Source organism: Cetorhinus maximus, chromosome 12, assembly GCF_964194155.1.
Source record: "Cetorhinus maximus chromosome 12, sCetMax3.hap1.1, whole genome shotgun sequence".
NCBI lineage: Eukaryota > Metazoa > Chordata > Chondrichthyes > Lamniformes > Cetorhinidae > Cetorhinus > Cetorhinus maximus.
In genome coordinates, this window is record NC_135890.1 from 106,416,903 (window position 1) to 106,440,144 (window position 23,242).

General features: G+C 44.2%; 1 protein-coding gene across 1 annotated transcript in view; it reads right to left on the reverse strand.

Moving 5' to 3' along the window:
• Positions 1-919: 919 nt before the first annotated feature.
• Positions 920-23,242, reverse strand: part of LOC144687792 (uncharacterized) — a 270,728-nt gene continuing 248,405 nt past the window's right edge. Inside the window, exons 15-16 of the mRNA XM_078554296.1 lie at positions 5,670-5,729; positions 920-1,107 (exon numbers count right to left, since the gene is read on the reverse strand). Of these exons, the coding sequence (XP_078410422.1) occupies positions 1,013-1,107; positions 5,670-5,729 (155 nt within the window). The 3' untranslated portion in view covers positions 920-1,012. The remainder of the gene's footprint in view (positions 1,108-5,669; positions 5,730-23,242) is intronic.

Below are 23,242 nucleotides of genomic sequence, written 5' to 3' on the forward strand. Positions count from 1 at the left end.
TCCGGCTCCACACACAAATTACCACTATGGTCCTTAATGGGCCCTACTCTTTCCCTAGTTATCCTCTAACTCTTAATGTACTTGTAAAATAACTTTGGATTTTCCTTTATTTTACCTGCCAATGTTTTTTCATGCCCCCTTTTTGCTCTCCTAATTTCCTTAAGTTCCTCCCCGCACATTCTATACTCCTCTACAGCTGCCGCTGTTTTGAGCCCTCGGTATTTGCCATAAGCCTCCCTTTTTCTCTTTATCCAATCCTGTATATCCTTCGACATCCAAGGTTCCCTGGATTTGTTGGTCTCACCCTTTGTCTTTACTGGAATATGTTGGCCCTGTACTCTCCCTATTTCCTTCTTGAATGAGTCCCACTGCTCTGACGCAGATTTACCTAAAAGTAGCTGCTCCCAGTCCACTCTGGCCAAATCATATCTGATCTTATTAAAATCAGCCTTCCTCCAATTTAGAACTCTGATTTCTGGCCCATGCCTGTCTTTTTCCATAACAACCTTGAATCTAACGGAGTTATGATCACTACCTGCAAAATGCTCCCCCATTGATACCTCTGCCACTTGCCCAGCTTCATTCCCTAAAATTAAGTCAGGACCACCCCCTCCCTTGTAGGACCTTCTACGTACTGGCTTAAAAAGCTCTCCTGGATGCATTTTAAGAATTCCGCTCCCTCTAAACCTATCACACTATGACTAACCCAGTTAATGTTGGAGAAGTTAAAATCCCCCACTATTTACTACCCTATTATTTCTTCTCCTCTCCAGCAATGTCGTTTGTCTGGAAGAAGAACGCGAGGCATTCAACATAGTGAGACCAATCGTCCAAGGCTGGATCAAAAGGTTCAACTCTTCCAAATTGTGGCATGCTTTGAGGCGACTGTTTCAGCAATCAGGGCAGAAATTTTACTTACAATTACTGTGCGAGGTATGGCCTGATTTCGGTTCCCTTGATTTCCTTTGTTCTTTCTTGCATTTTCTCATCCTTTTGTGTCTTTTTTGGCTTTTTATTCTTGTCGCCAGTTTATTGGATCCTGTACCCCGGTTTGTTGGGACTTAAGGATCTGGATTGAATGCTTGTTTTGGGGTGACCGAGTGGGTACTGAAGATAGAGAAGATCAATAGATCCTTCTTAGAAGAAACGCATTCTGTTTATTTACAAAAGGAACTCAGCAGCTACACTTGTATGATTACAACTCAAAACTCTGTCTTTACACTTCAGACTCTAACTCAAGACTACTGACTAGCACTGCTCTGCTATTGGATACCAAGATCACGTGATCAACTGTCAGCTGTGGCTCAGTCCATAGCACCCTCGCCTTTGAATCAGAAGGTTGTGGGTTCATGTCCCACTCCTGGAAAACCAAGAACTGTGATTGTACTCAAAAGAGTTGCAATCTGTGACTGTTGATTACTCGAAAGAATTTTTGAGGTGTCAGCTGTGGCTCAGTTCATAGCACCCTCGCCTTTGAATCAGAGGGTTGTGGGTTCATGTCCCACTCCCGGAAACCAAGAACTGTGATTGTACTCGAAAGAGTTGCAATCTGTGACTGTTGATAACTCGAAAGAGTTTAAAGGTATGTGAAACATCTGATTACTACAATCACTCGCCAAACCCACGACCTCTACTATCTAGAGGAGAAGGTAGCAGATGCATGGGAACACCACCACCTGCAAGTTCCTCTCCAAGCCACATGCCAACCTGATTTGTAACTATATCGTCATTCCTTCACTGTTGCTGGGTCAAAATCCTGGAACTCCCTCCCTAACAGCACTGTGAATGCACCTACACCACATGGACTGCAGCAGTTCAAGAAGGCAGCACACCACCTGCACCACTGCCAACAATGCCCTTGTCCAGTGAAAGAATAAAAAATAGAACTCAGCTCAGCCTGGTATTCCGTGGAGTGAACTAATAATTAATAGGATACCTCTTCCCCTGGCCCAAAAGCCGAGTCATTATCTCTTCCCATCTGTTCTGAGACCCCTCCCATATCAAATGCTTGAGACCTTTTACCAACTGCCCACGACCTTGCTAGATTCAAGTCTTGGCAGCACTTATAACACACTCTACTCTCCTCCTGTTACCCACCAAGATCCACCATTCTCCTCCACAATCACTCCTAATTCCTCTCCCTCCTGAAACCATTTAGCCTCCTCTGATTACCCTGGACCCAATTATCATTTATGTTGACATTCCTGCTCACCCAATTCCCTTCACTGTCTCTAGGTCAAAATCCTGGAACTCCCACCCTAACAACACTGTGGATGCACCTACACCATATGGACTGCAGCAGTTCAAGAAGGTAGCTCATCGCCTCCTTCTCAAAGACAATTAGGAGAGGGCAACAAAATTGCTGGCCTAGCCAAGAGGCTCCTGACACTGACCCCTCCCGTTCTTGAGGCCAGCTGTACCCTGACTTTCTGAGACACTTCCCCACATATGACGGTCAACTACCACACCACCCCCCCTCCCCCACAATAAGCCTTGCACTGCATCCTACCAGATTCAACTCTCTTCTCTGATTGTGATTGTACCCTCGAGTCCTAGTACTCTCCTTCAAAGCCCTAGGACCAAATTCAAGAGCCCACAGACCATGCCCTTTAGACACATCTCTCGACAACGCTCCCTGCCCAACAACAGGACCAAGACGTGTGACATGCTAACGTGCCCAGGACAGTCTTACTTCCTTCCTCGGACGCCCTTCTAACACACCCAGGCTTCCTTTCATGGACACCCTTCTGACATGCCCTGGACAGTCTGTCTTCCATCCCAGAAAAGCTTCCCACCCTTTCCTGCTGGATCTCCCTCCCCTGTCCAGCCTTCACTCCACCCTCCCCACCTTCCCTACTGGCCCTGCCACTCGTGTCCAGCCTTGACGCAGCTTTTGCTCCCGGCACTCGATATGAATGAAGTTCCGAGCAGTCCCCAAGAAGGCAAATGCAACATCTACAGAGCTCAAAGTTGTGGAGGAGGTGAAATTCGCCAGGTGCATGCCATTTACGCACAGTCGTAAAACTGAAAGTTCTAAATTCTCACTGGTGAGGAACTTCATTTGGAGGGGAACTTACTGGCAAAGTGGCCTTTTAATGAGTGTGGATGAGATGCTGATGCACTCTAAAGAGTTTCCCAACATTGTTTGTCAGGAAGCTCGACCCATCTTTAACCCGCCTTAAAAGTCCCGAGAACAAAAAGTTCATCCTGATGTCAAGAAACAGGTTTTTGGCCTCATACCAAATTAAGTTCCCCACCTGCCACAATTGCCACTGCTGGCAGGACCAGAAGATCCTGCCCTCTGAAGGGGCTTGATTGGGTAGATGCTGAAAGATTGTTTTCTTGGCTGGGGAATCTAGAACACAGGAGCACAGTCTCCAGATAAGGCAGCAATCATTTAGGACTCAAATGAGGAGAAATTTCTTCACTCAAAGGGCTGTGAATCTTTGGAATTCTCTACCTCAGAGGGTTGTGGATGCTTCATTGTCGAATATATTTAAGGCCGAGACAGATTTTTGGTCTCCCGGGGAACCAAGGGATATGGGAAGGGGGCAGGGAAGTGGAGTTGGGGGCAAAAGATCAGTCATGATTGCACTGAGTCGTGGAGCATGCTTGAGGGACCATACACTCAACTTCTTTTCTATGTTCATATATTCTTACCTATCCAAGTGTTTGTACAAAGTGATTCCCCAATCGTTACTGCTTGGCAAGTGGAAGGCTATTGTGCTTCCACTGAGGATACTCCAGATGATGATCATGACCAGCAGTGGGCCTTGAGACCATGAATGCAACACTAACAAGAGCACTGGCGCAGTGGATGTTGGAAGGAGCAGGCATGCTAACATGGCAGTTTCCTCTACCATAGAGCCAATGCCACCCTCCTGATACTTCACTGCAGCTCTTCAATGTGACACTCTAAAAGTCCCTGTCAACATTAGCTTCTGGGACCAAGATGGCAGCCATATGAGCTACTGTGGCAGTAGTGAGTTGCCATGGAACCTGTCAGCAACAGTTCCATCGTGAAGGGTGCTACTATCATGTTTGTGTCCTTTCATTCCAGATTAAACAGAAGGATCTCCATATTCTGCATTAAGCCTCACACAAATTGCAGCTGGACTCCTCCATGCTTTGAGCTACTGTCACAAGCTCGGTGGCAGCCTGCCAGTGCACTTAGCACCGCTTTGTGTATGCCCATCAGCCTTCTTCAGTAGACTGGACTAACCAAACTGACTCGATTTGAATTCTCTGCAGCGGAGCTAGAATATCATGTTGCTCTCTGGAGAGCCAGCGCCCAAGCTATTCTATCCTCATGCAGTAGCTCCTACACACCTGTGGCTGGTGATTGACCATCTGAAAACCGCTCCTCCAACCAGCCCTGTAAAGTACACATGGACTTAGTCTTTAAGCTGATGCTTCCTTGAGTCAATAAAAGTGAAGGCTAGCATCCTCTTGCTGCACTGGCACAGGTCCCTGAACTGAGGTGAGAGCAGCGAGAGATGCTGTTGAAAACATCTGAAGTTTATCATGCAGTGTGTGTAAAATGTGATAGATAAGAAAGGTAAAAGAAGATATGAAGAAGCCCTGTGCAATCTCTGTTCCAGCACTACCACTGAACATGGCCATGACTAATGCATAGCCTGTGAAGGCCAGCATAACTTATTCTGGAGGGAAAGGGTGTGCATGCAGGCTCAGCCACTTCTCACTACCTATTCCTGCAGCTTGTGCGATGTCTTTTCTTGCAAGAAAAAAGTGTGTTCATGATACTCTTGTGAGGTGTTTCAAGAATGTTCTGTCATAACAACACCAACAAAAGTCTTAAGGCTCTTCACAGGAGCATTTTGAAGCAAAATGAGTCATGGTGCCACATAAGGCAATATTAGTATGGATGGTCAACAGATTAGTTAAAGAAGTAGATTTTCAAGAGCATCTTAAAAGAAGCAAGAGAGGTAGAGATTTGGAGAGGTCTCCAAATATAGAAATAGTTTGTATGTTGCGTGGAAGATGTCATGTGTGAGGCAATGATGTTGCAATATGATGGTAGTGCAGAGTGTGTGAGGAGGAGGAGAAGAAGATGATTGTAGGAAAGTGAAGGGATGTGAGGAAAAGGAATATTGTGTGGAGTGTGGCTGCAGGTGATAAAGTGTGAGGAGATGTGACATAATTGAGGTGAGAGATAAGATTCTTACTTTAATATCCTTGAGGAGATTGAACTTTTTTTCTGCATTACAGCCATATCCTCCGAACTCAACTAAGCTGCTGGCATTTCCATCCTCAGTGATCTCTTCCCGCTGGCTTTGAAGGTGATGCCTTTCCCACCTCTCGGGGGTGTGATCTTCCTCCTCCTACATCCAAGAACCCCTTCTGTACCTCTTCTCTAGCCATTTTATCCCTTTAAAAACATTTCCCTGTTGCATCCAGCCAGATTGCACCTCTCCCTTCAAAGGAGTTGGCTACCTTTAAGTAGCATCAGTTAAGTCATGCAACCATTAAATAGTTGTTACTGTACGCTTGCCTCATGACAGTATCATTTCTATGTGGTACCTACATGCCCATTTTCAAGCAGAATCAAATTTCTAGGCCACTAATTTGTTTAATAAACATTTGTGATAACAATGCACAAAATATCACAAGGTCTACAGAAAGTGAATTGAAAAATATCAAAAACATACCTGAAAAGGAATCAGAAGTTTTAACTGTCACATTTCCAACATTCTGAGCAGGTTCCGTTTCTAAAAGATATTATACATATTTATCCATATATATGTAAAATGCATATGAGTGCAGAACATATAAGTTTTATTTTATACTATAAACAAACTATAGTTTCTGAATGTCTAGAAGATAATGCAACACAACAATAATATAATATATAATAATTATTGTTAAACCATCTCAAACAATTTAATACATGTTGTTGAAGCTTCATTAAAACAGAAACGTTAAATTAAAACCGTAATTATTGTTTGTCTAATGAGAAACTATGAAGTGATGTAGACGGTGGAGCAGTAAGAGCGAAATAACTATAAAGGTGCAGATCATTTTACAAACAACAACTTCCATGTTTGGATTGTGAGCTTGTGAAGACTGGAAACTTGTTAAGCAATAAGCAAACATAAATCAGTAGATGACAGAACTTGAAGGGTGGGGGTGGGAGGGAGTAATACGTAAAAGATGTACCAGGACTCTCAATAGGAAAAGGACAAGAATCCATAAGGGAGGCACATTGGAAATAAATTTGGAAATAATACAGAGAGAATAGGCTGCAATAAAATAAAAACAATATGTGAAAATAATGTAAAACTGTTTAAGAATTTAGTGACCTTTTGAAAAATCCAAAATACATAAACCTGAAATTCAATTTCATACTTCAGGGCCGATTTTAACTCACGATGGGAAGTCAAATGAAGCAGACAGAATTCCTGTTGGTGTGCTTGGCTTTAGGTCCCAGCAGACTTTAACTGCCAGGCCTCATTTGAATGCCACCAGTCAGACACTCATTTCTGGCTGAAAGCAGCAGTAGTCCTTTGGGGGAAACGGAGATTTGGCAGCCCAAAAGATGCTTGCTGAAATCAGGAAAAGGAAGTTGAAAGACCAATACTTCCACTGAACGACTTCCCCCATTCCAACCTGCATCATTGCAATAACATTACTCAATACCATTTCTATTAGTCCTTTCACCCTGCAATGAAGAACTTAAGATCAAATTCAAAATGTGCTGATGATGACAAGAACCATAACATCATATTTTCACCCATGTGTTAACCCATAGTGCTTTTCTTAAGCAATTTCTTGCCCATTGCATCTCTCCTATGAAGTGTCTCTTCACTGGCTGCAGCTTGGGTGGTGGAAGGTTGCTGTTGCTCAAATGAAGGCCCTTGAGATGCTTGTGGTTGGCAACTGACACAGGTGGCTTTTTAGCAGTGATGAATATTAGTTGAGGGGCTGGCAGATAAACTGTCATCCTCAGAGAGGCCACTCCTATTGTACTACTGTTGATTCCATGTAGTTGTGACTCATCATTCCCACTGACCTGTGGGAAAGTAGACTATTGGAGATCTGTGATTGAAGCCCCTATCGACACATTCATCAGCTTTTAGAAAGTGATCGTGACAGTGAAATCCAGAGCTTGAATGAGTTTCTGTGCAAGAGCTAAGGACACAGACTGTGGGCAGAATTTTTCCCTTGGTGGGCGAGCGGGCCCCACCGGCTCGGCGGCGGGCGGGTAGCTGACCCCTGCCGCTGAAATGGGGCCCGCCGCCATTTTGAGTGGGCGGGCCAATTAAGGCCTGCCCAGTGCCTGCCCGACAGGAAGCACTATGCGCTTCTTGTGCGGGGGTTGGGGGGGGAGGGAATCCCCAACTGTCAAAGTGCACTCTTTTGGGCATGCGCGCAAATGAACGCACTGCTCCTTGAGGCAAAGTGCTGTCTCAGGGAGTTTACTGACAGGTAAGAAAAGTCAAAAAATAGAGAAATATTAAAATTATTAACATGTCCCCCTTATGTGACAATGTCACACGAGATGGGACATGTTAATAAGAAACACATAAAGTTTATCAAATTTTTAAAAAACGGACATGAAACTTCATCCCGCCAGTGGATGAAGTTTCATGAATAATCTGGAGCCCTCTGGGGCTCCTGGCCTGCCCGCCAGCCTTAAGCTTGGATGGGCAGGGTCTTTAACAAGGTTAATTAGCCTGTCAGTGGCCTTAATTGGCCATTGAGAGGTTGGCGGGCGGACAGCTGATTTCGCTGTCCACCCACCTTCCTGAAGATTTAAATGGACTGGGATTACGTCAGGGGTTCCTCCCGACGTCATCCTGCGTCATTTTCCCCTTGGCGAGCGGGTCCCACCCCCAAATCGCCAAGGGGAAAATCCTTCAGTGTGTGTGTGTGCCTGACTGCAGCATCCATAGCTTTATACTCTACGGTAAACTGCAGAGTGTTGATGTCTTAAGACAGAATTATAGGGCAGGATTTTACATCCCGCGGGCGGGCGCATGCCGACCTGATTGGATGTAAGATAGCACGCAATGACGTCAGACAAGCATCTCAATGTCATCGCGCACTCGCGCGATATTTTGGTCAGCTGGCGCGCGCGAGAAGCAGCAGCGTGCCTGCTGACAATTAAGAGGCCTATTAAGGCCCTTAATCAATTACTTGAAAGCAACTTTTTGCTGCCCGTCCAACCTTATGGTTGAGGTGAATCGGCCAGGCGGCCTTTGGATTTTTTATAAAATCTCATCCGCAGGTGGGATGAGCTTTCCAACTGTGATTAAAAAAAATCTTTAGACATTTTTAATATGTCCCTGTTCATGTGACTGAGTCATATATGGGGACATGTTTCTCTCATTTTTAAAATCTTTATTTCTGCTTCTACAAATCTTCAGTTCCCTGCCTTCAGGGAGCTTTCAGTGTGTGCTCCCCTGTGCATGCGCAGGCTGCTGCGCTGACTCTCCTCCCATCACCACCCCAGCGGTGCTGAGGTTCTCAGCGTGCGTTTCATGCTGGCTGGCGTTAAATGGCCAGCCAGTGTGAAATCATGGTCGGGGGCCGATCGCGGGTGGCGGACCGTTTCCCGACCGCTCCTGGGCACGCCAGACAACCGGAAAATCCTGCCTATAAGCAAGCTGCTCCATACCTCAGACATAGTGTGGCAGCTCCTATGCAGGTTTTCAAATACTTCATTCAATTGTAGGTATGTTACAAGCGGTTTTCTTTTGAAGGCTGAGCTCCTCAAGCCAATGGCCAAAAAATTCAATTCTGGGTGAAAACGTGTGGACTACCAACACCAGTTCGGATTCATGCAGGCAGCTCATTATCATTTATTCATGTGGGCAGCAAGTGCTACCCATGCTGTTTATTTGCTGTATGCCTCTTGGAGGGGGTGGGGGGAGAGTTTCTTAAAGGTGGCAAACTTATTTCTTTGCTTCCTGCTCAGATGCCTGAAGGACTTCCTGCTCCCCTGGGGGGTAAAGTGATGTCCCTCCTCTGTTGGCCATTCGCACCAAGGCCACTACTGCAGGGAAGACATTTAATGCTTTGACTGGAGTTGTCAAGGTAAGGACACTGACTGACTATTTTCTCATCACAGTTCACCATTCACATTCTCATTAACTGCCTCACTAACTCTCTTCCTCCACTACCCAGCAATGTGTGCTTCACTAAGCATTCTTCTACTCATCTTCACATACTCAGTATTATGTCAAATCTTACAACCATAACTCACACCACATCATTACAGCCACATTCTCCAAACAACTCAAAAGACTCTCACTAATACACCACCTTTTTTTGCAGGAGGAAGCACTTGCACAACACCTGAAGCTGGGTGGCATTAAAGGAGGAAGAGTATGTCTGCATGCCCTTTCTGCCATTGAATAAAGTGGCCTGGCAATAATGTGAAGGTGTAAAGTGGAGCCTGTAGCCATAGATGGCAATGGAGGAGTCATTGATTAGGGTTTACTTACGCCTTATTCTCTTTGTTTCCTCTCATTTCTCTCTCATCCCACACATTTCGCATGATGAGCTACAGATTTTCTCATCACTTACTTTTTCTCCCTGCTCTACCTCTTACCGCAACGTAATGCATGTCCCATAAGTTCAACTCCTGAGAATATGGCACGCAGCAGCCATTAGAGGAAGATAAGAACAGTGTAGTAGAAGGTGTACCATCACTTGATCTTATTCTTGTAACCACCAACTCAGACACTGAACCTATGCAGACTTTCAAAATTATATTGGAGGAGGGATCTGCATACAGTGGGTGGAATTTAATGCCCTCCCCCAGTGGCGAGTTTGGTGGTGGGGTGGTATTTAATCAGGTAGGAGGGTGGCAAAAGGGGATCCTGCCACCTTCCCACCTCCATCCCGATTACTGAACTAGCGGAGCACAAGGGGCTCACCACGTGCAAAGCACGACAAGCAAACCTGTGGAGGGTCACTTGTGGGCTTCTGGAAGGGGGAGGGGGGTCCCTCGTTCAAAGATGTACAGTGCTTGATTGAGTGACCCAGCTTCAAGGAGTGGATGAGGGAGACCGCTGAGACCCAGCCCTGCCCCTGCTGTCAACCCCCATCACTGTGACTCCTACCCTGTGTCCCACCTCCCCACCATAACTCACCTGCGGTCTGTGATCCAGTGATGATCCTAGGGCTCGGGTGGGTGTGACACATGCAGCAGCCACCACCTCCCCAGTGGCACTGCTGTTAAATAGAGCTGCTGGCCCCTGACTGGCCTACTTCATCAATGACCTTCTTCCTCATAAAAAGGTCAGAAGTGGAATTGTTTGCTGATGATTGAACAATGTTCAGTACCATTCACAACTTTTCGGATACGGAAGCAGTCTGTGTCCATATGCAGCAAGGCCTGGACAACATTCAGGTTTGGACTAGTAAGTGGCATATGATATCCACGCCACACAGGTGTCAGGCAGTGACTATCTCCAACAAGAGAGAATCTAACCATCTCCCTTGGACATACAATGGAATTGCAATTACTGAATCTCCCACTATCAACATCCTGAGGGGTTACCATTGACCAGAAACTGAAATGGACCAGCCATATAAATACTGTGGCTACAAGTGCAGGTTAGAGGCTGGGAATTCTACAGTGAGTAACTCACTCCTTATCTCCCCAAAGCCTGTCCACCATCTACAAAGCATAAGTCAAGAAGTGATGGAATACTCTCCACTTGTCTGGATGAGTGTGGCTCCAACGACATTCAAGAAGCTTGACACCATGCAGGACGAAGCAGCCTGCATGATCGGCACCCCATCCTTAAACATTCACTCATTCAATAACACACAGTGGCAGCAGTGTGTACCACATACAAGATGCACTGCAGCAACTCACCAAGCTTCCATCAACAGCACCTTCTAAACCCACAACCTCCATCACCTAGAAGGACAAGGGCAGCAGATGCATGAGAGGACCAGCACCTGCAAGTTCCCCTCCGAGCCACATACCATTCTGACTTGGAAATATATCACTGTTCATTCACTGTCACTGGATCAAAATCCTGGAATTCCCTCCCAATAGCACTGTGGGTGTGCCTACACCACATGGACTGCAGCAGTTCAGGATGGTGGCACACCACCACTTTCTCAATGGCAATGAGGTATGGGCAAGAAATGCTGGCCTTGCCACTGATGCCCACATCTCATGAATAAAAACAGGCTGGCTGGTGTTGGGGAACATGTAAGGAGCATGTGCATGGAGTTAATAGCACTTCACATCATAGTTAAATTTGCCACGTGGGCAAATCTTGTGCTCTTCCTCCATGCTATGCTCTGCCTATGGGTAAAATGTAATTATTTCTCATCGTGTAGAGAGCCTTGGTAATCTCCAACAGTAACTCAATGCAAACTGTGAAATGTTATGTCACCTGTTGCAGCCTAAAAACAGCAGTTAGCATAAAAGTTAAGGGTGACAATGGCCTTGGCCACAGGCAGTGCTATCCATTTTAGGATGTAATAGTGCTTGCAGCAGATGACATAGCTTGGTAACAAACTTCATGAAGTGAAGATGTCTTAGACATTCCTCCTCAGTTAAGTTGAGGTAGATGTGCTCCTTGAACACCCTCTGTAGACGTGGCACCCTGTTGAGTGCCCTCCTCCTCTTTGTCTTCTGGCATCTTGTGCAGCTCTGTGGTGTCTTCCTTGCTTTTCTGTGTCTCCCTTGCTTTTCTGTGTCTCCCTTGCTTTTCCAAATGCAGCCCTATTAGATCACCCAAGTTTTCAGCCAAACAATTTATGGGACAAACAACAGCAGCAACCCAAAAGCGGTCAAGTCTGTCTTTCTGCAAATAACTTGAACTTTGAAGGGTGCTAGAACTCAGCAAAAAACACCCAGAAATCAAATAATAGGCAGAAATAGCAAACTAACAAATACTGTGCAATTAATAAATGATGCCTTTAAATTATACAGGTGACGATGTCTTCATTCCACTCATCATCATGTTTTGCTAGGCAAGGTCGGTGCATGGCAGTGAAGCGTCATTGAGAATGGGTCCTACACAAAGCACAGCATCTGCATAAATTATTTAAACTTACAATGTTGATGGCATGTGTTCCTGACACATGCGCTACCTCCTCTACCAATATAGCAGATGGTGCACCTGTGCTTGGAAGTGTGTGGCACTTCTTGCTTGCCATTTTGGGGACTTAGAAAGCGACCTGATTGCTATAAGGCCCAATTTCTAGGTCCATTCACTGTCCTCTTCAATTAAGCTAGCCAAGCTTGCCATTCAGAGAGCCACCTGGACCATCCTTTCAAATAGCCCTGTTTACTTTCATTAGATCTGGCTGTGTGCCAATTCTTGTATTGTTACTGGAAGGTATGGACTGGGTGTTGATGCTTCTTTGGGTAAATTATTTGCTTCTTCAGTCATGCTATACAGGGTCCAGGTCTTCAGACAGACCTACCAAAAGAGAAAAACAAGGGTCAGCATGGCACAGAAAAACTAGACAAGAACAAGATGATTGGCAGATACAGCACCATGTGTGCAATGCTTCCAAGTTAAGTTCATGGACAGGAAGTCCTACTGCTGCCTTCAACACTGGAAAACTGTAAGCAACCCATAACTGAACTGTAAATGAGGCTTGAGCATCAAATTCATGTGGACTTCAGACTGATGACATGGGACAAAAGGTTCAATTGCCACAAATAACCCTGCCAAAAAACTTCTGCATTTAAAAATGATTCTTACATGTCTATTGGCAGACATGTCCCTTGGATGTCATCAATGCTACTTGGCACTTTAGGAAAGCATGGCACCAGGAAAAAGTGCCTTGCTCTCTAATGGTGTTGTTGCCTTTCCGATGGGAAAATTGCCAAAAAGGGTTGTGCTGGCAAAGAATGAATATTCCATCTGCTGTTACTTAGTACATGCTGAATTAACCAATTCAGCAGAAGTCGTTTTGAGTTATCTGGTGGCTTGGAGGTTCAAGACTGTCATCTCATTTAGAGATATCCTGAGATGTTATCTGAAGGTCTGGTTGGAGGGAATAGCATAACTGTGATATTCCCATGCTCCAGCATAGGTAACACAGGCAGAACTTTGCCAAGCATGTAGGCTTGCCAACTCTGAGTAAATGTATTCCTGGAGGTTTCCCCCACACTCCAGCCATTAATTGGCCAAAAGATCCATCCTTGTGATGCACTGCCTTCCTATGCCAATTGGAAAGCAAAAAGACTCATTATCTAATTGGATGATGCTTGATTGTAGGTCAAGCAGCCTTTTTTACCTGCCCCACCCCCCATGCCACCATTTTCAATATTTTTATATCTGGTAAAAAGAAATGCTCAAAGAAAATTTAAAAAAGGACTGTCTTTTTTAATGTCCCTGTGATTTTTCTCTGGGATTGCAGTGTCCTGGAGATTGACCTTCAATTCCAGGAAGGTACCTTGGTTTGCCAACATTACTTCATGAAAAGGGATATCATTGAGAAGATTCCCTCTGGTGTAAGAGATTTGCCTCTGATCCATTCTCTGTGACTGCTTATTTTCTCCAAATCTCTGAATGAGATCCAGTAGAATTTCTACCAACAGATTTTTTGGCTTCTGAAATGAAGCTGTAGCTCCCAAAAATACATTTTTGTGTTGTTTAATACAAACCCTCAAAAATACAAAATCTAAGGCAAAACCTGTGGCAAAAATAAAAATTCATGTCATAAAATACAGTAAACGTAATGAGCAATAAGCAAGATTTGGCTAACAGCCTAATGGTGCATGACCATTGATCTATTAACGATCATAGTATGATTGTGTTCAGCATAGTGTTTGGAAGGGAGAAATGTGAAACAGTTACTAAACATCTGGGATTAGGTAATAATGAGACAGAGACTGTCCACAGTCTAAACTAGACAAATTGGTTACTGGATAAAATGACAAATGATCAGTGGGAGGTGCTCAATAAAGAACTAAACCTCTAAACAGATCCAATTTATCACAGAATTGTCACAGCTCAGAAGGAGGCCATTCGGATTGTTGTCTCTTTGAATGAGCAATTCACCTAGTGCCATTCCCCCAACTTCTCCCCGTAACCCTGCACATTCTTCCTTTTCAGATAACAGTCCAAATCCCTTTTGAATACCTCAGTTGAACCTGCCTCCACCACAATTTCAGGGAGTGCATTCCAGACCCCAACCACTTGCTGCGTGAAATTTTATTTGCCATGTTGCTATTGCTCCTTTTGTCAAGTAATGACCTAGACCTTGGTTTACAGGATGCAATTTCAAAACTTCCAAATGATATGAAACTTGGAGGCATTGTGAACTGTGAGAAGGATAGTGTAGAACTTCAAAAGAACATAGACAAGTTGGTGGAATGGATGGACAAGTGGCAGATGAAATTCAATGCGGAGAAATGCGAAGTGATTAATTTTGGTAGGAAGAAAATGAAGAGACGATATAAAACAAAGATACAACTCTGAGTGGGGTGCAGAGCAGAGGGATCTGGGTGTATACGTGCATAAGTTATTGAAGGCAGTAGGTCAGGTGGAGAGCACGGTTAAGAAAGTATACAGTACCCTAGGCTTTATTAATATGGGCATAGGGTACAAGAACAAGGAGGTTATGTTTAACTTGTATAAGACACTAGTTCAGCCTCAGCTGGAGTATTGTGTCCATCCTCATTCTCAATACTTTCACAAGCGGGTACAGTTTCTCCCCCATCTACTCTGTCCAGACCGCTCATGATTTTGAAAACCTCTATCAAAGTTCCTCTCAGGCTTCTGTTCTCCAATGAAAACAGTCCCAACTTCCCCAATCTGTCTTCATAACTAAAGTTGCTCATCTCTGGAATCATTCTTGTGAATTTTTTCTGCACTCTTTCCAATGCCTTCACACCTTTCCTAAAATGTGGCACCCAGAACTGGACACAATACTCCAGCTGAGGCTGAACGAGTGTCTTATACAAGTTCAACATGACCGCACACAGTATTCGAGGTGTGGTTTCACCAATGACCCGTATTACTTTTGTTCAATTCCTCTCATAATAAAGGATAGCATTCCATTAACCTTAATTACTTGCTGTACCTGCATACTAACTTTTTGTGACTCATGCACTAGAGCACCTAGATCCCTCTGCAGCTTGGAATTCTGCAGTGGTTCTCTGTTAAAGCAATACTCTGCTTTTTTATTCTTTCTGCCAAAGTGAACAACTTCGCATTTTCCTACATTATACTCTACATGCTAGGTGTTTGCCTACTCACTCAACCTATCTATATCCATCTGCAACCTCCTTATGTCCTCTTCACACCATTCTTTCCTACCTACCTTTGTGTCATCTGCAAATTTAGCTATGATACCTACACTTCCCTCATCTAAGTCATTGATATTGACTGTAAAATGTTGAGGTCCCAGCACAGTCCCCCTGTGGGACTCCACTCCTCACATCCTGCCAATTAGAAAAAGAGTCATTTATGCATAGTCTCTGTTTTCTGCCAGCCAGCCAATCTTCTATCCATGCTAATACATTATCCCCTACACCATGAGCTTTTATTTTGCGCAACAACCTTTGATGTAGCACCTTATCAAATGCCTTCTGGAAATCCAAGTATAGCATGTCTACAGACGCGTCTTTATTAACAGCACATGTTACTCCTTCAAAGAAATCCTATATACTGGTTAAACATGATTTCCCTTTCACAAAACCATGCTTACTCTTCTTGATTACCTTCAGTTACTCTAAGTGCCCAGCTTAAACCTCCTTAATGATCAATTCTAACGCCTTCCCTATGACAGACATCAAGCTAACTGGCCTATAGTTTCCTGTTTTCTGTCTCCCTAACTTCTTCAATAGAGGGCTTATATTTACTATGTTCTAGTCTGATGGCACCTTTCCAGAATCTAGTGAATTTTAGGAAATTAACACCAACTCATCTACTACCTTATTAGCCACCTTTTTTAAGACCCTAGAATGAAGTCCATCAGGACCTGGAGACTTGTCAGCCTGCAGCTCCATCAGTTTGCTCAGTAACGCTTCCCTAGTGATTGTAATTTCACCAAGCTCTCCTCTGCCTTCCACCTCCTGATTTACAGCTATTATTGGAATGTTTTTTGTATCCTCTATAGTGAAGACAGAAGCAAAATATTTGTTCATTTCATCCGACATGGCCTTACTGTCTACTATTAACTCACCATTGTCACTCTCCAGAGGACCAACACTCAATTTACTTACTCTTTTCCTTTTTAAATACCTGTAGAAACTCTTGCTATCCGTTTTTACATTTCTAGGTAGCTTCCTCTCATATTCTAATTTCTTACTCCTGATTAATCTTTTAGTAATTCTCTGCTGTTCTACATATTCTGACCAATCATCTGACCTGCCGTTCATCTTTGCGTAGTTATATGCTTTTTCCTTAAGTTTGATGCTTTCCCTAGCTTCTTTAGTTAACCACGGATGGTGGGTCCTCTCTTCAGAGTTTTTCTTTATAGTAGGAATATATTTATTCTGAGTATTCTGAAATATCCCCTTAAATGTATGCCACTGCTTCTCTATTGATCTATTCCCTAGCCTAGTATCCCTGTTCACCTCACCTAGCTCAACTTTCATGTCCACATTGTTGCCCTTAAAGTTTAAAATACTAGTATTAGACCCACTCTTCTCCCTTTCAAACTGGATGTAAAATGTAATCGTATTGTAGTCACAGCTACTTAGGGGTGCCTTCACTCTGAGGTCATTAATTAATTCTGTCACATTACACAATACCAAGTCTAATATAATATATTATATAATATATAATGTAACCTGCTCTCTGGTTTGTTCTAGAATGTGCTGCTCTAAGAAACTATCTCAAATGCATTCTATGAACTCCTCATCCAGGCTACTACTGCCAATCTGATTTTTCCAGTTTATATGTTGATTAAAATTATCCATGATAATTGCCATCCCTTTATCACAAGCACCCAATATTTCTCCTTGCATACTTTGTCCTAAATTGTGGTTACTGTTAGGGGGCCTGTAGACCACTCTCACTAGTGACTTCTTTCCCCTACAATTCTCATCTCCACCCAAACCGATTCTACATCCTGATATCCTGAACCAAGGTCATCTTTAAATACTGCACAAATGCCAACCTTGATCAACAGTGCTACCCCATTCACCTTTACCTCGCTTCCTATTCTTCTTGAATGCCATATACCCATCAAAATTCAGGACCCAATCTTTGTCATCCTGCAGCCATGTCTCTGTAATGACTATCAGATCATATTCATTTACTTCAATGTGCACTGTCAATTCATTTACTTTGTTATGAATGCTATGCACATTTAGGTATAATGCCTTTAGTTTTGTCTTTTTTTTATCCTTGTAACATCTAGTCTTGACCACTAGTTTTATCTCTCTATCTCTTCCTGCAATTCTATGACTGTCGTTTCTTATATTACTATATGGTCCTCTGCCTAGAATCTACCACTTGATTTGCCACATCTACTTGAGCTTGATCCCTCAACCCCCTTGTTTAGTTTAAATCCCTCTCTACTTTCCTAGTTATGCGATTAACAAGCATCATCCCAGCACGGTTCAGGTATAGACCGGCCCAATGGTATAGCCCCCACTTTCCCCAGTACTGATTCCAGTGCCCCTCGAACCAGAACCCACTTCTCCCAGTCTTTGAGCCACGCATTCATCTCTCCAATCTTATTTGCCCTGTGTTAATTTGCACGCAATTCAGGTAACAATCCAGAACTTATTACCTTTGAGGTCTTGCATCTTAATTTGGTAAGTAGCTTCTCAAAATGACTATGCAGAGCTTCTTTCCTTGTCCTGCCTATGTCATTGGTACCTACAAGAACCACGACAACTGGATCCTCCCCCTCCCACTGCAAGTTCCTCTCTAGTCTGAGCAGATGTCCTGAACCTTGGCACCGGGCAGGCAACACAGCCTTCTGGACTCTCGCTCTTTGCTGCAGAGAACAATGTCAATCCCCCTCACTATACTGTCCCCTACTACCACTACATTGCTGTTTTTTCCCCCTGCTTGAACGGCTTCCTGTACCATGGTTCCACGGCCAGCCTGCTCGTCCACCTTGCAGACCTCGCTTTCATCTACACAGGTTGTGAGCAGCTCAAACCTGTTTGACAATTGCAAAGTCTGAGGTTCCTCCACTACTGTCTGCTCTTTCCCATTACGGTTACATCCTCCTGTTCCTCACTGCTGATCAAAACAAATGACCCTATTCTACTGGGTGTGACAGTCTTCTGGAACAAAGTGTCAAAGTATTTCTCCCCCTCCCTTATGTTTTGCAGTGTCTGCAGTTCGGCTTCCATATCAATCATTCTGATCTGGAATTCCTCTAGCTGCTTATACTTCCTGCAGATGTGTTTGTCCTGGATCGCCTTGGCAGCCAAAAAGCTCCCACAGTCCACAACTGCAATAACACCTGTCCTGCCATTTTCACTTATGTTCTTTAGTTAACTTAATTTAATTACTCGCTTAATTAACTTAGAATAATTCCTATCTATACCACACCTCCTTCACCCATGCACCAAATTTCCATGTGAACCTAATTCGCTACTCAGTCTCCATCTCATTCCAGCGAAGCCACCTGTCTCCTCACATGCCCCTTATTGATCATGCAGTTTGAAAAGCCTGACTCTTTTATAGCCCCTCTGATGGGTCACTAGCTAGTTTAACTTGCTGCTACAGGAATTAACACCACTTGAATCAGTTGCTTTCAGGTGATTGATGGATAACTGCCACTCCAGGCAGTTCTCTACTTAACAAGCTAACCTAACTTACTTAAGGTTAGTACTATGTCAGGTCTTGATTCTTAATCTATAGTTAAAACCTGAAGAGGACTTACACACGTGAGCCTAATTCTCGATTCACTCAGGACGGAATTTTCCATGCCTGTTGGCGGCGGGTGTATTTGGCAGCGTGAGCGAACAACATGGTGAGAAGGCCAAAATTCAATTTCACGATGTTGTGAAACCAGTTTGCAATCATCTGCTCTGCCCGACAATGGCGGGCCACATTTCCTGCTGCCGCACTTCAGGAACTTCATTGTAATACTTCGGCAAATCATTATAAGCCCAGCTCGCCAGAATCATCCCCACACGCTGGATCATCCAAACAATAACGCAGACGTGTTTCACAACTGTACATATGCGATTTGCACCTAGCAAGCTGCACTTCACTGGGGACTTCGAGGTTTGTTTGCCTATCTTGCTTCAGGCAGTATTCATGGTCATCCTGTAAATAGCTGTTAACATCCCGGAAATAGCTGTAAATCAGGAAATGGAAGGGAGGGAGCAACTTGGGAAAATTACAATCACCAGGGAAGTGGTATTGAGCAAATTGTTGGGGCTGCAGGCTGAAAAATCCCCAGGTCTGGATGGACTTCACCCTAAGATCTTGTAAGAAGTGCCTAGTGAGATAGTGGGTGCGCTGGTTTTAATTTTCCAAAATTCCTTAGATTTGGGGAAGGTTCCATTAGATTGGAAAATAGCAAATATAACACCTTTATTCAAAAAGGGAGGGAGACAGAAAGCAGGAAATTATAGGCCAGTTAGTCTAACATCTGTCATAGGGAAAATGTTAGAAGCTATTATTCAAGATGTTATAACAAGGCACTTAGAAAAATTTAAGGCAATCAGGCAGAATGAACATGGTTTTGTAAAAGGGAAATCATGTTTAACCAATTTATTGGTGTTCTTTGAAGGAGTCACATTTGCTGTGCATAAAGCCAAATCAGTGGATGTATTGTACTTAGATTTCCTGAAGGTATTTGATGAAGTGCCACATCATAGGTTATTGCAGAAAATAAAAGCTCATGGTGTAGAGGGTAACATATTGGCATGGATGGAAGATTGACTAGCTAACAGGAAGCAGAGAATTGGCATAAATGGGTCTTTTTCTGGTTGGTTGGATGTGACGAGTGATATGCCACCAGGGATCACAGCTAGACAGATTCTTGATTAACAAAGGGGTGAAAGTTATCGGGGGTAGGCAGGAATGTGGGGTTGAGGTTACATTCAGATCAGCCGTGATCTTATTGAATTTCAGAGCAGGCTCAAGGGGTCGAGTGGCCTACTTCTAATTCATATGTTTGCTTCACAGTCAGCACCAGATCACTTTTAGGAGGGCTCACGGACAAGTCTCTACCTACCAGAACAGCCATTAGGTGGGGTGGCTTATCAACGGCTGCAGGGCTGGGGCTTGCTTGGGAAAGGGGGAGAAACGGACTCAGGTAAAGGAAGAGGCTGCAGGGTGAGTGCTGTACTGCAGAAGGTGGGTATCCCAGGGTGTGTGTGTTGGGCACAAGTTGATTTGTGCAAGTGGCCTCAAGATGGTGAGGGCTGGGGAGGCAGTCTACAGAGGAGTTGAGGCCAGGTGGAAATGTGAAGTTGTGTGTGAGAGAGTGAGTGGTGATGTCTCTTGTGCTGGCAGTGAGTGAGATGCCAGTGAATGTGTGATGGGCTTGAGTGTGTGAGCATAGAGTGATGAGATAGTTGCATTACCCTGACAGCACAAATTAGATCATTCATCCTCTTTCTCCATTGGATGGCCAACCTCTTCTGTGCAGCATTAGCACTGATCATCATTGCCATTGCCTTCCAAGCTGGAGTGGTGAGATTGCTGGACCTCCTGCAGCCAGAGCCGGGGTACAGGACATCACAGCAGGCCTCCACGACATCCAAAAAGCACTGAATAAGGGGGCTGCAGTCTTCTTGCCTTTCAGGGCCATGTATTCTGTGTAGCAGCCCAGGGCTGGAAGCATTGAGAGGTGTGCAGGCGACTGTACTTTAAATATGGCACCCGGCACAAGGGAGCAGCGAGGTGACAACGTGGCGGGCAAATGAGAGCCCACCCCCCATCAAAACGGCGTGTTTCCCAGGAATGCATGATTAATGAGGTGGGATTGGGATGATACAGCGTGAAAAGCCGCCATGGTGGCTGGCAGGTAAAACATTATTTTTCCCACCCGTTACCGCACTTAGAGCAAATGCGGGACAATTCTGCCCTCAGTCTCCATGTCACTCCAGCGTAGTCGCTTGTCTCCTTATGCGTCCCTTACTTCCAGATTGTCCTGCAGATTCCAACCGATTTTTTTTCCATTTTATTTCTGTGTCGTCACCTGAAGAGCAAGAGCAGGAGCAGAAGCATCATCTGCTTCATTTCACAATGCATCAATCATTTCACTTGCTGCAAGCCTCAGCCCAAGAATATCCACTCTGGGACATGCAGCAGGGTAGAGTTTGAAGAGTATTAGCTAAAGAGCCTGAAATAGGAGATCGTGCAGGTGGCATCAATGGAACAGCCTGAAGCTATCTGGGGACCAGTTAATGTTACCTTCAGTTAAGAGTTCCAGGAATTGTGTAGTCAGGAGCCTATAAAGCAAAGTTGCTTGATGGCCAGTTTCAATATACTGAGTCAAATAATCCTGCATTTCATCAGCAAAGCATCACTGTATTGGTCTCAAAATGAACTGACATGCATGAGCAAATTTAATGGAGCACTCACTTGCATTTCCTGATTATTGCACTGCCAAAGTATTTTAGTCTGAGGAAGAACAGCTGCAGCAGTAGAAATCTCAGCAACCAGGATGTGCACAGCAGGTGACAGGAGCTTGTCCAGCCCAAAGGGTCCTTAGGCCATCAGTCACTTTTCTGAACATACCAGATGAGCAGTCTAACAGGAAGCTGCACCTTACTAGGAAGGCCATTACGGATTTATGTATCCTCTTGCAACAGAATTTGATGCCTGCCTGAACTGAGGCAATGTTTTTTCTGCTGGTTGAGAAAGTTGCCACTGTCCTGTGTTCATCACAAGCTCCTTTCAGGCTGCTACAGGAGACATCAGCTACATCTCCCAGTGTGCACTGGACAGCGGCATTAAGGAATTCACCAATGCCCTCTTAACCAGAATCAATCAATACATTATTTTCCTAATGGATGCCAAAAGCTAGGCGAGTGAGCTCTGGAATTTTTAATAGTGGCCAGTTTCCCTCATGTACAGAGCATCAGACTTCACACATGCAGCTGTCAGGAAACCAATTTAAATTCTCACAATAGGAACGGCAAACATTTCATCAATGGTGTGTGATCACTACCAAAGAATAATGTAATTCTGTGCCAGTTTTGCTGCCAGCTGCACACTGCTTACATTTTGAGACACTCATCCATTCCCCCATTATTCCTCAATGTCAGAGGATTTTTGCTGGGAGACCCAGGGAAACCCTCTCATTTGGATGATGACATACCTCCACAACCTTACTATGCCTGAGCAGCATGGGAAAAGCAATAGCCATGAAACACCAGGGGGACATACAACTGGCAGCTTGAGGCTATAGTTCTGGTATCTTTATTGGCCCAATCTTGATTGCTCCCTGCAATAGTTCCCCAAAGGACATTGCATCATAGTAGTGCGCTGCATTCTGCACATGTGGCTATGCAGTAAGGACTGGGCTTGAAGAATGCACAGCAACCTCAAGAGACAACGGCCAACAACAAAGAATTTGGGGAAGGTGAAGGAGAACAGAAGAATGAGGGGCACGACAATGACTGGTACTTTACTGACCTGCTGAATCCATTCATCTACTGTGTGACTTGGAGATGATTGTGCTTCCATGTAGCTGCATTATTTTTCCTTCTAAGGGTTGGAGATATGAATGCCAAAGAAAACTTTGCAAGTTGCTGAGTTGCATAATATAGATAATACACACAGCAGCCATGGTTTGCTTTGACTAGGCACTGACCAAGCAGATTGCTTTGCTTTGGAAGCTGTCAAGCCTGTTGAGTGTTGTTGTAGCTGCAGCCATCAGAATACTGTATTCGTTCAATCCTGAATTATGCCTTGAAGGCAGTGGAGAGGCTTTGGACTCAGAATGTGAGGAGGTGAGCAACCTGCTGGAGAACACCCAATCTCTAAACTATTTAAGTAGCCATGTCATTTATGTGGTTAGTCCAGTCGAGATTCTGGTCAACATTAAACTCAGAACGCTGATCTTAGGGGACTTGGCGATGATAATATCAAGGAGAGGTGGTTAGGCTCTATATGAAGATGGTCATTGCCTGGCACTTGTATGATGTAAATACTACATATCATTTATCAAGCCAAGCATGGATGTTGTCTTTGCATTGCTGAGGCAGGCATGGACTGCTTTAATATCAGAGGAACTGCAAATTGAGTTGATCATTGTGAACAGCCCATATCTGGCATCAGGGTGGATGGAAAGTTAATGATGAAGCAGCTGAAGAATGAGGGTTTGGCAAACGTGATTTTCTTTTCATAAATGTGTG